Source organism: Triturus cristatus, chromosome 4_1 (assembly GCF_964204655.1).
Source record: "Triturus cristatus chromosome 4_1, aTriCri1.1, whole genome shotgun sequence".
NCBI classification, from domain to species: domain Eukaryota; kingdom Metazoa; phylum Chordata; class Amphibia; order Caudata; family Salamandridae; genus Triturus; species Triturus cristatus.
The window spans coordinates 1,175,611,163-1,175,625,878 of NC_140585.1; the positions used below are offsets into that span (position 1 = coordinate 1,175,611,163).

At 44.5% G+C, this 14,716-nt stretch overlaps 1 protein-coding gene across 2 annotated transcripts in view; it reads right to left on the reverse strand.

The window, feature by feature from the left end:
* Nucleotides 1-14,716, reverse strand: part of PCP2 (Purkinje cell protein 2) — a 144,119-nt gene that overhangs the window by 60,051 nt on the left and 69,352 nt on the right. The window contains exon 1 of one of the 2 annotated variants that reach the window (XM_085654393.1): nucleotides 6,934-7,198. The exons of the other annotated variant lie outside the window; for it this stretch is intronic. Within the exon in view, the coding sequence (XP_085510519.1) occupies nucleotides 6,934-7,008 (75 nt within the window). The 5' untranslated portion in view covers nucleotides 7,009-7,198. Of the gene's footprint in view, nucleotides 1-6,933; nucleotides 7,199-14,716 lie in introns of those variants that run through there. 2 annotated transcript variants of the gene reach the window in all.

Genomic DNA, 14,716 nt, shown 5'->3' on the forward strand with positions numbered 1-14,716 from the left:
TGACTCCCAACAGGGGAGCTTATGGGCTGTGGGGGCTCTGGGGCTTACCCGACGGCCCCAACGATGAGCAAATTGTGGGTGCCGAGGATGGACACCGGGACACCCGCCAATAATTAAAGTGGCAGGCTCCCGCCAAGCCGCAGGGCTGCTGGGGCCTTGGGGCTCCCCCGTTGCCCCCAACAATGAACACATTGTGGGTGCCCCAGGTGGGTAACAGAGCACACTCAATAATTAAAGTGGCCGACTCCGAACAGGAAAGCCAGCAGGAGCTTTGGGGGCCCTGGGGCTCCCCCATGCCCCCTAATGATGGACACATAGGGCCATATTATGATGTCGGTCGGAGTTGCCTCCAACCTACATCTCTGCGGTTGTGGAACTTATCGTCCTAGGTCGGCAGGCCTGAAACCGCAATCATGATGCGGCCACACATGGTGCGGTCGCAAAGTCCAATTTCCCTATGGGAGCATTGCGGCATTCTGAAACCGGTAGCAGCACAAGCTCCCATAGAGAAGTGGGAATTTCTGTCAATCCCTGCCACATGGTGATTTACAGGGAGCACAACCGTAAGCTGTGGAGGGAACAAAGCCATGCTAGAGGCCCCGAAAGTTGCTTTCAGACAGGCTTTCCATTTAGGAAAGCCCGGCATGGAAAGCCTGTTGGAATCCGACATCATAATCCCAACGGCAGAACCGGATTATGTGCGGCTTCTGACTGGCCAATTGGCTCCTTGAGCCCATCAGAGGCCAGTCGGTTTGGTCAGCCGGTTTACATTCCGACCACTGACATTATAATTCAATGGTTGGAATGTAAACCAACGATGTCGGTCGGTAAGCCTCCGACAAGTAGTCAGAGGCTTACCGACGACATCGTAATAGGGCCCATAGTGGGTGCCCTGGGTGAGCACTGGGACACTCGCCAATAATTAATGTGGACGCCTCCCGCTAGGTGAGTCAGCAGGGGCTGCGTGGCTCTTAGGATCCTCCCACAAACCCCAACTTGGAAAAAAGGTGTTGGTACCCCAGGTAAGCAACACAAACATATATATTTTTTTAAATGAATAATAAATAAGCGTCAGGGACGACTCATTTATTATTCACTGCTCCAGAAAAGGAGTGCATCATAATGTCCTGCAAGGGATTTTTACTTATATTTGTGGGAGCCTGGTGGTGCCCCTAGAATGGGCAAAGGCGCACCAAACACGTTTGTAATGTTGTGGGGGCTGCAGGGAGTGCAGCAGTCCCCCAACAACATTAAAAAACACACAGTAAATACCCTGGGTCACTAAATCCATGACCACAGAAGAGCTTACCATATTTTTTAAAGTACTCCAAGCTGGAGCTCTTGACTATCACCATTTAATAAACGTTACAATGTGTGAATTTATAAAATATTCATTTGATTATATTTACAGGTGGTTGTTCGACAAAAACAATAGGCCTACTTTATATATGTTGATGTGCTGACCCCTTGATAAAGCCAATAGGTGCACGTTTTATATTTTGGAGTACTGACTCTTTTACAAAGTCAGTAGGTCTGTCTTGCTTAAAATGACAACCTTGATATTGTTACATGACATGGTCATGTGCGTAGTGGCTGTGTGCTGCGGGGAGGGTACGTGTGTTCTCATGGGAGGAGTAGGGCAGGGCCATGCAATAGGCCAGGTCCTGCATCCAAACATAAGGTCCACACAGATGAAAGCCATGCGCAGCAGAGTGTTGGGCACCAGCTGAGAGTTGGCCGCAGGGCCGGGCCAGAGGCCAGGCCCTGCACCTAACCGCACACACTTATAGACATCTAACTTTATGTGAAAAAAAGACAGAAATTCACTGAAAAAAACATAGGTTAAAGTAATGTTATAGTTAGGAAGTGTAATTCTATCTTACTTCAAATTTAAAAAACCTTAGAGATTCAGTTAAAGAGACATAATATTTAGGTGAAAATGTTAGTTAAAACATACCATTTTAAAAGAACAAAACCCCTGAAATTCACCAGTTTTAGTTATCTCAAATAACTATAACACGTGCTCTAAAGTAACTATAATTCACGCCCTGCAATGCATTGTTAACTACCTCCCATATCACATCATTCATGACATGTTCTTGGACATCACTGAAAACATCACTGCAGCATCTGAAATGACATCATTGATGACAACACTGTGCATGGTGGGGTGAGGTTTATAGTTACTTTAGAGTTACAGTACATAAATAAGTTTATCATCTTAAAATGTTGTAATACACTTACCTGAAAAATCAATCAAACTTTTAGACTTAAAATGTTAACAATGTCTTTTTTAAGTGACGATTAAAAAATAATGAATTATAAATTACATTATCGTATGTAATATTTAAATATTCAGTTGAGCTAATTTATGTATTTAAACATGTTTAAACATGTTAATTTAATTGATGAGTTACTTAATGCACATTTAACTTTATGAATTGATATGCAACATTTTCGGTTATCAGTTCTAGGTTAAAAATATATATTTAAAATAAGTTTACATTTATAATTTACATAAAAATGTTTTCATATTTTTTAAGAATAATAAACATTGATACTTTTCTCTAAGAAACCATTAGCTATTGACCAACGTTTGGAGGGAATTGAGAATTATCAAAGTGCTGCAAATGTTCTGTACTTGACTCATTCCCTCCAAATGGATACAGAAGGAAGAAACCTTCAGACGTTTTTAGTAACTTGTTTTTCAGGTATTTTCGTGAACAAGTTAAGATTTGACCACTCAGGAGATGCAAAAGCTGCAGAGTGAAATTGGCAAATATCCCCATTATGAATGCAACATATAGTCAATGGTACCTCTCAGGCTGAGGACGAGATGGGATTCTGGTAGCAGCAAGGAGGAAAGAGGCAGATATCGAGAGAATATTTGATACTCTAATCTCAGATATAAGCCAGTTACAAAAGAATTAAGGCTATTGTCATCCTAAAATGGTACTCCATTAAACACAACAGAAAAAGTTTCCATAGTTGACAAACAGTAAACAATAATCGGAATGGAAGAAGCATGGATATCCCTTGTGTCCATCATGGAGTGATGGCCATGTTGGCAACTACAAGGATTCCAGCAAGGGCCCAGCATAACCGATAACAAAAACAGAAAATGGAGTTGAACAAGAGACACCTTTCCACTAAACCACAGATTCCACAACTGGAGAATAAAATGAAAGACCTCTTGAAGTCTAGACAATCAGACATAAATAATTACTGTTTTGTAACTAGTAGTAGAAATTTCCCTAGACTACCACATCTATCCTGCCAACACTCACATTCATACACACACAAGATAAGCAGACTGCAACAAACTCAGACAAAGAATACATATTGCAACCAGCCATCGCCCATCACTGAACGCACCACTATTATTGTTGGGCTATATATTATTCATTGGTTATCGAAGCTCATCCTTACTGTGTTGGAGATTGATGACATTTTAAGAGTCACACAAACTAAATTCCTTAACTGGTGCAATGCAATTCCAATCGATAACCTGCCTTGCTTATAGTGCATGTCAAAAATAAAACGTTTGTTGCTAACATGAACAATTTAAAAAGTAGATTTCGAAGGCAGAGGGTGTGCATTCTGCTTCTTCTGCTGTGCTCTATGGTGTACATCAAAGGTCTGTACTCGGATCCCTTCTCTTTTCTTTAAATACTGTTCCATTATTCTCTTAGATCTCACTTTACAGCTTTGATTCACAATTCCGTGCTGATAATGTTCAGATCTTCTCTTTTTCTTCTTTGTCCACTTCTCTATATTTTTTTGTCTAATATTGCATACCTGCAGTTTAGGCTGGATGGCTTCCCAATTTCTCAAACTCAACCCCACGCAAACAGAGGTTCTTTGCTTTCTAGCTCACTACTGTAATCCTCTTCTCTCACCTAAAATTCCCATCAACTTTACTTCCTTTTCATCTACTACACATAATCTGCCATTTGTATTTACTTCAATCTTTTGACTTTCTAGATATAATTTTTAGTTAATCCTCTGCACTTCTATTTGTTTAGCAACCACAAACATAAGCCTTGTATTCCTTCCCCTCGTTGAAGCTAATTCTGCAGACATTATATTTGTCAGGCCTTATCTATTGCTCCTCACCGTATGTTGGCCTTCCTAAGCATCTGAGTTACTCAAAATTCATGTGCTCATCTGCACTTCTCCCTCCCTCTCTCTTCATTCTCTTACATCACCATACTTGTGTGAACTTTGCTGGTTACCTGTTTCTTTCATGAGTAAATTCAGTTTCCTGTGCATTTCTGTACAATTTATTCAAGTGTCTTCATTCTCTGGCACCATCTTCTCGGATTTTAAGGTCTGTTTCTCAGCCCCCTGACTGTTCCTCGTCCTCCTTGTGCTCCATCTTGTTTTTGTTCTATTGCCTCTTGTGGAATTAATTCTTATGTCTTGTGAGACGTGCTAATACCTGAAAGGCCTTTAAAAAACTCCAAGGAGAGCATCTGCTATTACCATGTAATGAAGGCTGATCCTTTTAGTGTTGGTACTTTGTCTAATTTCCTTGTACTGCTTCATGTTTGATCAGCGTTTTGGATAACAGCTTTCCCATAAACCACTAAATACAATACAGAAAGTTTAGCAACTTCAAGCTCGACCCCCCCGAAAAATGTCGAGTGTGATGAACCACTAATCACCCAGCAATTCAGATTTTTCAAGTTCCTGCTGGCTCCACTTAGACGCTAGGCACACTCCCTATAGCCTTTACTAGCTATTGCAAATGCATTGCACCCTCAAACCTCGTCAGACCTCGACACAAGGCATTTACCAGGGCCTGGCCTCTTGGCAGGGAGAGCTAGCTCTACTGGAAGAAACTATGGTTTGAACTGAGGAACACCACTAAGCTGATAAAAACAGGTATGCACTGTACTGGAATGTTATGCAAAGATGGTACATTGGCTTCCTCAGTACAGGAAGTGTGCACTAGGTAAACCCTATCAATAGATACAAACACACTTAAATAGAACTAAGAAAGGCTCTGGATAATGTTGAATATTAGTCTAGATTACAGTCTGAAATTGAAGGAAAAAGAAGAATCAAAAAGTAATTGGCACAAGATCACACCACACTTAGAGGGGATATGTGGAAACAACAATGTGCTTGACTCCTAAGCACGCCAACTCTAATAATTTCAGATAATAATGAGAAGGTCATGCAGCATAACAAATCCACTGAATGCCTAACTATTTTCTTCAAACATATATATAACTTGTCCAATAGAAGCAAACGATTAACTACTGACCCATTTAAGTTAAATACAGTGTGTATATGTGTTTGTGTCAGTGCTTCATAATGCAGTATTTCTGAATCTTTAACAAATGTTGTTATTGTGAACAATAATCATTATTCATAATTTGAGCATACAATGGAATGTGTAGACCAACAGAAAGAGGACATCAACTGATAGAAAAGGCCTGCTTTCTACAAATCTGCTCATGCCGTGTAGCAAAGCTGGCACGGCCAATGAGAATTTGTTTTAAAAGTTTTTGCTACTTACCCCATCTTGCGATATTTATTACAATATCATGTCACACTATATGTCTAGCGACATTGTGTAACCCAAACACTAGGCAACAGCACACATTTTGTTAGAATTCTAAAACCCTAAAACAAATAAAAACAATTAGAAAAAACGGATGCTTCTAATACGCTCTAATAGCTTTAATGAGTATTCTAGAGAGGATTATTTTTTCGATAGTTGCCTTTCACTCTTGTTATGCATCCAGGACTTTTCACTCACGTGTAGGCCTTGTGCTCCTGGAGTGTAGCTTGTTTCATGTCTTTCCTTGTGCTCTGTTCTGTCTCCAGGGCAGGTCAGCTCAACTCCAATCTTCAGCTCCAAGTTGCCCACATTGAGTGAGATTTTTGGAAGGACAGCCACACACAGAGCAGAGAATCCCTTACTTTTTAGTGACCAAAAAAATCTCTTGACCCAAGAATCATCTTGCAAAAGTATTTTAGTGCAGAAAACTTATGCCGCCGGCGTAGTAGAAAGAAGTTGGCAACTGGGCGAAGTACGAAGAGTGCCAACTTCCTCCAACTTCAGGGAAAAGTGCAAAGGTTCGCCCACACCGTTGTCCACCAGTGAACAGGAAGGCTGCACTGAATTTCCTCTGTGATCGCAAGGTCTGCCTCAAGCGTGCCCTAATGCCACTAATACTTTATTAAATACGTCCTCCACTGAGACAACAAAATGGCCGAATTTTTCAACATTATCTGACTTTTGAGCTAGTAGCGTCTCAGTTCTGTAACCGATACCTGCTGTAGGGTCCTATCGAGGTTGAAGCCCTTGGCTTTATGTTATTTCTTTTCTAACCTTTCCCTCTGTATGCCTCCCAATGTATTTATTTTTGCTCATTTTATCGACTCTTATTCATATGTAATTCATATTGTGTAGAAAAATTACGTTCGAACTACAATATTTATATATTTAATTAACTAGAGCATCAGCTTTGTAGTGCAAACACAGGTGCACCTCTGTGATTATTTAAGGAAGTCGTGCCATTTTCTATCACCCTATGCTGTAATCTGCAGACATATTGGCCTCACTGTTATGATTGACAGCATGGAAAGTCATGCAAAATAATTCATACTTTCTGTATGTTTCCTTCCTCAAAAATAAATACAAGCAGGGTAAAGCATTGTGTCATTACTGAGATCGCTTAAAAGGCGGCTCGCTGAGCACATAGTGCATTGTAAATGTTGTGGGTCCTACAGATTTTTTTGAATTTATATGTTGCTCTCTGAAACGCGGTTTACAAGCAAGGTTTTATATAAAGTAACAGGCTTTACAAAAGAACAAGGACTGTATGGAGACATACCCTAATACAGATGGAGACAAGGGTAGGGATTGAGATAAGAGATGCCAATGGATGAGTAGATAGGTTAGAGCAGTGCACTCACCATGTCTGGGGACTGCGACCTTGAGTCGGATCCTTCATTTCGCTCTGTCTCGGTTTTGACTTCCACAGTGGTCATCTCCACGCTGGCAAGTTGGGGCTATGGGGTTCTAAGTGGAACCCTTAAATACACAGCGGGCACTCCTTCTTCCTGGTGGTCCTCCCCAGCGAGGCCGCTCCTGCAGGTGAAGATATGCGCACAACCCCCTTGCCCGGCTCCCTGAGTTCCTGCCTGGAGTGGTGCGGTGGGCTAGTGTGTCAGCGAGACTGGACATTTATAGGACACAGAATTCATCCTCCCACCAGCGGGCAGAGTGCCACTGTATAAACCTAGCCCCCTCCCTCGCTGGCATCTCCCAGCCCCTCCAACCAACCACTCCCCTTCAATCTCTTCACCCAAAGGATCAGCAACAGCAGCAAATCCATATTTTAATAAACGCAGCCAACAATCTGCTCCAGTTGCATCACATCGCTGTAATCTGTCATAAAGATTATCCTGGATAATTGATAAAAAGGGAAACAACTCTCCTTACTCCACCTTGTAATGGCTGCTGGGAGCGCTCACCCGCCCCTCTCTCCAGTGGCGTAGAGCGCACAGCTTGATATATCAACAACATGGTCGCCAGATAAAGCAGGGAATCAAGGGCCTCGTTCTAGGCCGGCCAATCAATGATGACAGGCAGCAGTCTAGTGCAATCTGAACAGGTCATCTTTGCGCAACAGGAAGACGCGCACACATGTCAGGCTGAAGCAGCAGGAAGAGCTGCTCACAAGTCAGGCTGGGCAGTCGCCGGAGTCATGAACATGTCGTGCTGCCTGGGAGGTAGTGTCATGCACACTATATTGTGACAGATGGAAGGGTTGTGGCTGTTGTACTGGGCAGTGTGAGAAATCATCCACTTGAACATGGGTGTGGAAGGGGTTTGTGAAAGTCATTACAGGAACGTTGGCGGGTTTGTGGGAATTGTATTTTGAGTAATAAAAGTCCGGTGCATGAAATCCCGGAGAAGCCCAACCTGTGACAATAGGAGCTGTGCACTTGTTATCTGGGGCTGCTGGAAGAGTTGTGCATGTTAACCTTGAACATTTAGAGGAGGTGCGAGTGTGCTGTGGCAGGGCAGCTCGAGGAGTTGAGGGCATGTCACCCAAGAGGAGAGGCGTGTAGTCAAGTTATCTTCAGGTCGTAAGAGGAGTTGTGCATAACTCAAGTGGAAACACTTTGAATTGTCGGAAGATTCCTCTGGGTAATGATATGGCTGTTGTCAAGTTGACACATTTTATTGGAAACAACACAAGTCCACATTAAAGATGAAAGCAACTATCTCAAAAATCCCATTGATCTACCCCCTGCTCTGTAAAAATGTCTTGGGCACATAAACCCTTATTTGCCCTCCCCTCACCCAATCCCCAAGTTGATAACTGGTATAGATGCCTTAAACGAGCAAAGATGGTGGTATGAAAGGGACACATCTTGGATGCAAAGCACCACCACCTTCCATTGAGAGGATCATCCCAATAGTATGTAAGTGCTCACTATCTACACAGATATTTCCAAAAAATCCTAATTTCAGCACACCTCTGTAAACTATCATTGGTTTCCAAAGGCAGCAATGTAGATAACCAACCAGAGGATTCTATTCTATACATTTGATGACATTATCATTACACAAATATTTCTTCAGATCAAACTTAAATGTTACTGGCAAAGTGTGCACAGTGTACACTTGTTACCTAGCACACTTAATGGGACTATGCTATAACTATATCTACTCAGTTTCCCCATATTCCCAAATATCACAGAATATTTATTTTGCAAACTCGTGCTCAATGCTCTGGGTGATTGGGATCCAGTAAAAATGTGAGGTCAAGCTACTGCATCCAGCACAAAAGACACAAAAATAATTTCTGTAACTTGCTTAAAACGAGGTATTCCGTCTCTTTAACATGGCTCTCAACCCCAAAAGACCCTTTTACTGTACTCACATCAACCAACACCGTAATTCATCTGTTTTGATGTATTCACCATAACGAAAACCATCACACAACTGTGAACAAAGCCTACAAGGGAGCAATTTGAGCTTGGTATGATTAACCCACCCAAAATCTTGCAAGACAGAACGTGTTTCTTCGGGGTCAGCGACTAGCGCCATCTTTGCCCCTTTGCTCACACCAGCCTCAGCCTCTCAAACTATTAGCGCAGTCAGGTTTTTTATGCAGGCAGATAAAGATGGGGGGCTCACTAAGGGAAAGATGTATCAAAGGGTTGTACCCATTATGTGTCTTTGGGAAGATAATTTAGTGCATACAATCCCTAAATGTCTTCAGTACCTACTTCTGTAATGATTCGCTTCTTAGTCTCCCTAATGCTTCAACTACCCCCTTCAGCCATGAATCACCTTTCTTGTTTCTAGCTGTTGCTCGAATCACCAAATAATTGAAGTCACAGAAGTTGCAAGTTGCTTCAAAAGATCAAATCTACATCATCATTTGTCACTTACTTCCCTGGTAACTGAACGCAAGTGAAAAAGTTGTGACCCTTCTGCAGTATCATTCTTGTGTGGTAAAATAAATGCATATAACACCCAGATTGCAGACAGATTTTTCAGCAGCACCTTACTCGACTTCCTGGAAGTAAGGACGACATTTCTGTAGTGACCCTTCATCCCTCAGGCTGAAACACTGCCTCAACAGGACACACATTCTTTCTGACACTTGTGCTTTTCCCTTAGTCCAGATATGCCTCAAGTTCCTCTATCCAGCCTAACCCACTGATATGGTGGTGCCTGGTGCTTAATTTGAGCCGGTGGTTGCACGTAGGACCCATCAGCACTCATTTTTGGGGCCCAACACTGATTTTTGCTTTGGTCCAGAGAAAGAGAGAGAAAAACAAAAAAGGGGAAGATGGAGGGATAGAAAAACTGGGAAACGGTGAGAAAGGGAGACAGTGAGGGTGTAGAAGAACATGCAAGAGTGAGATGAAGGAGCAAGGAGTATCTGGCGGTGGAACAAAGAGGCATGAAGTTGAATCAAGACTATACAGCCTTGATATTTGGCAGCTCTGTAATCAGCAGCGCCGGCCATGCGCTTCTGAGAAATCTATTGGGTACCAGCACTTTTTATTTTAAAAATGAAGCCCTGGGAGCACCAGAGGCCTCATCAATTGCTCACTTCCTTTATAGTGAATAGTTACGGTCAGCTTTAGTTGACTGTGGGCACACTAATCAGGAGCGGCTCATCCCCTATGGCGGAGGAGTGTTGCCCCACCAGCCAGCACCTGAAAAAATGAAAAATAAAATGATAATAAACTCTTGTTTAGTATCTTTTTCTTTTTTTCTTGGAACCAAGGCTTAGGAGCGAGGCTGTGGTGGCTAAAGGCTGAAGGGGGATTGTTGGGCACTGCCTTCACTGCACATGTGGGTTTGACCGGTTGTCTCAGTCCAGCCAAACCAACATGCGCAGTGAAGATCTCTCCAGCCCCAGCTGCATTGCTGGGTTGGAGAGAGCATGTACAATCTCCCATTCGGTGTGGGAGCGCAAATCATCGCTGCTCAGGCCAATCTTGACGCTTCTTTCAGCAGCATGAAAGCTGCGTCAGCATTGACAGCAGTGCACTCTGGGAACCTGTGCCTGGAGGAGTGCGATGCGGCAAGCAGGTGAGTATTTTATTATTCTTTTTTAGCGAAGACCCTCCCTCGTTGGCCTAACTACTGCCACTTTCCTCTCTCCGGTTGATTAGAAAGGACCATCAATGGGGAGGCCCCTTGGTATTTGCATGACATTTGTATATAACTCTCAAACCACATCCAAAGATGTCACTCTCGGATAATTCAGCTCCACCTAGAGCTATTAAAGTTGTCTCTTGGAATATTCGGGGCCTTCTCGACAAGATCAAGAGGGGGGCAATCCTTAAACATGCGAAAAGCTTAGGGGCAGATGTCCTGCTTTTGCAATAAACTCACTTATTGAAGGCCCGTGCCCCATGCCTTGCTCGCTATGGGTTTACACAAGTTCTTCATTCAGGGTTTACGAGAGGTTCCAGGGGGGTAGCTATATTAATCCACCACGGTTTACCGTATACACACATGCACACATGGGCCTCACATTGGGCCTATCATTGCTTATATATTGCATGATCTGGGGAGAACCCTTAGTGTTGGGCAGCATATATGCCCCTCCAACCCTCAGTCAGGCATTCACAGTGCGTCTCATTGACATTTTGGGTTCACTAGCCGACGTACTGTCACTGGTGGGAGGGGACTGGAATGATGTCTTGGAACCCGTTCATGATAGATGTCGCCCCACAGTGACACATTAAATGCCTTGGGAGTCTCGGCTGGGGACCCTGGTACAGACACTGGGATGGGTGGACCCGTGGAGGACTTTTACCCTACAGACACCAGTTACAGGGCCGGCTTTAGCGCTGGTGGCGCCTGGTGCGACAATCACTTTTGACGCCCCCACACCCCATGACCGCCTCCCTGGATTCTCTCACTACCACCTGCAAAAGCGCCCCTCATCTCTAATATCATACGATATTGCTAAGCACAGCGCCCCCCTGAGGTCACAAAGCCCCCTCTCCAGGTCAGCGCCCAGTGCGGCCGCACCAATCGCACTGTCCTAAAGCAGGTGCTGGCGTCAGCATTGGCAGCAGTGCACTCTGGAAACCTGTGCCTCGAGGAGTGCGATGCAGCAAGCAGGTGAGTATTTTATTATTATTTTTTAGCGAAGACCCTCCCTCGTTGGCCTAACTACTGCCACTTTCCTCTCTCCGGCTGATTAGAAAGGACCATCAATGGGGAGGCCCATGGCGTGAGGAAGACCCTGTCTTTGGCCTCACTCAGTTCTCGTGCTTGGTAGCACCACTCAGTTGTTTGTGTGCCTTCTGTGGGGACCTTTGTAAGGCTTAAATTATTCTGCTCCAAATCTGGGCAAGACATTCCAAACAAGTTCTATGTAGTAAAATAATGATCCATCCAGCTTACCTATCCTTTCTCTCCGGTTCCCTGCAGTGCTTTGAAGCAATCTAACAGTGGAATCAGCACTATTCAAGTAACCTATATGACATAACATCCTGTTAATTCCCCAATCATCCTTTTTTCTCCTCTCTGCCCTCTCACCTCCTTGGGCACAGCTGGCTGTGAAGACACAGAGGGCGAGGGGTCAAGGGGCGTGGGTCGAGGCTTGAAGGTCCTGGACGACAAAGAGAGTAGAGGAGGCAGGAACGTGGAGTGGGCCTTGCAGCCTGTGTAGACATAGAAGAAAGACGTCAAGAGGTCTGGGCCTCGGCCTTAGCCTGTGAAGGGAGGAGGGGTGTAAGGGGTCTGTGGCCTGTAGACAGTGGGAACATTGGAAGGAGAATTGCCACAGGCTCTGAAGACCCAGGGAGGAGAGATGACAAGAAGGTTGATGGGAGAGGAAGCAAAGAGGGGTCAGGGGAGGCCAGGAGACACAGCAGGCTCTGAGGGCCACAGGAATGGAGGAGAGATGCTGCAGGGTTCTGCAGGATTTTGAGAAACAAGAAAGGGGGTCAACCTTGCTGTTCCCCTTTGCCTTTCCTACTCCCTTGAGCTGTATTATCACAGCCTAGGAAGGCCATGGCAGCATGGTAGTGCCCCTGGCTGAGAGCCACAAACCCAGGCTTGGCGCAGGTCGCCGTGCCACCTGGAACCCAGCCTCCCCTCCCGGTGCCTCGGAAGTGAAGGGCTTTGGTGTTTCCTGGAAAGGAATTAGAATAATTGACACTGAGACCCCCAGAGCCAGATGTTCCGACCTGTCCACTGATCTGTCATCAAATACCAGCATCTCCGCCCCTCTCCCCTTATCCTCCTCCCCTGCAGTGCCAGGGACCGGGCAGCGCGTGCCTGGCGAGAGATGCACAGAAGGGAGAGCACAGCAGGCATGGGAAGCAGGCAGGATGCAGACATGAGGGGAGGCATTTTGTTTACTTATTTGTTGTGTTCTATAGAGCAGGTGGGGTTTTAGAGCGCAGTTTAAAAGAGGTGAAAACCCAGGCAGGAGTCAGGGATTTACAGAGGATTTCAGTAGAGAAGTGTGTAATGTAGGTAATAGGGTACTGAAATGATTACAGTACAGTGATCGAGATTTACAGAGGCTTACAGTCAAAGCTAGTTAAAGGAGCAGTAACTAGATGTTTACAGGTAGCACTCACAGTGAGGCTCAGATACCTCTCCGATCAGGGTACAGTTACCCTGTATTACCTCTCAAGGAGGGGGGGCAGGTAATCACCTCTCAGGATGGGGGTTAGTAACAGGGCGGTGGCACGTAACTTTGAGGGGTGGATAAAGATACCTCTCAGAGCAGAGTACGTTTACTACTCCCTGCCCCCCCACATACCCTGTTAAGCTTATTTGCCCCACAGCAGGCCAGCGTACCAGTGCAAACCATGAAAACACTTGTACAAAGCCGCCATTCCCCTGCTACACAAGCTCAATTTATTTAGCACTGTGTTTTAGGGCCAAATGTCGCTGTTGGTTAGCGGGAGTCGTGCGGCAAACGATCTTGCTGTAACCTGCAGCATGGAAGCAAACAAACCTTAAGGCGGTTACTGTTCAGGGTGATTTCACAGCTTCAATCTGGGAAGGAGTTCCCTCCAAAATACAGAAAACCTAATCATCTTGGCTCCATGACCGAATACACACGCTGTGACAACATTTGTGGACCCCTATAAATGTAACCAGGTCTAGGGACATTACATAACAGCTCACAAAGATCTATCTCGACTCCTCGGTCCATCTAGTAATTGCGCCATCTGTGGCCCAAACCACCTGGGAAAACAGAGTATCAATATTAGCTATAGTGGCAGACATTGCAAGCAATTCCTTTATATCATCTGTTCATGCTTTCGGATACTACCAAATCTGTATTTTATCCTACCCTGGGTCGCATACCACTACTACCATTCTAATTTCTTTGCTATAGACGGTTTCCTGATGAAGGCTGAAGTGCCGAAACGCGCGTAGGTTGCCATCTACCGCTAGCCTTCATCAAACCTGTCAAGTTTATGAAAAAAGATACAAGCATTGACTGTATTATTTGAATTGATTATTTTCTCTCCCTCTATGTATTTATTATATGTGTTTACCTTTTGTATCTATACATATTTATATTTAAAATATTGATCAAAATCAAAAACCAACAAAAAAAGATTTCATAATGAAATAAAATATTTTCATATAATGTTTTAGTCAGTAGGCATCAGTGGCACAGATTGTGATTATAATTGTTTTGATGATGCCTTGAATGTTTAAACCCCAGATTAAATAGACAGCTTGCTATTGCTTCTTCGCCAAACTGGTTCTTCCCTGCGACTAGCAAGCTAATTGCAATTGTAGGGGTCCCCCCTCTTTAAAAAATATGAGCCTCAGGGGCGTAACACAGGCCCCCACAGCTGCCGCGGTGCGGGGGGCCCCAAGCTCCAGGGGGCCCCCTCGGCACTGCACTCTGGCCAGAGCGCTCCAGAATGAGCCTGGAGGGGGCCCCTCTTCATACCATGCAGGGAGACCCCTTCAATTTTCGTTACGCCAGTGATGAGCCTCCACAATTGACATCCGAAAGAGACTGCTACCAGAGCGTTGATTGGCTCAAGGGCCTGCCGTGACCACAGTCATTGGGCTACACAGGAGCTAGAAAGGTAGAATCTCCTGATGTGGCCCACCTTAGTGAAGGAAGCCATATCCTGGCAATAAGAGAATGCACCACTAACATCTACTGTGTAGCCACAAAAGGCAAGTGCCTCCTTACTGAGGTCATCACTCTGGCCTTATAGG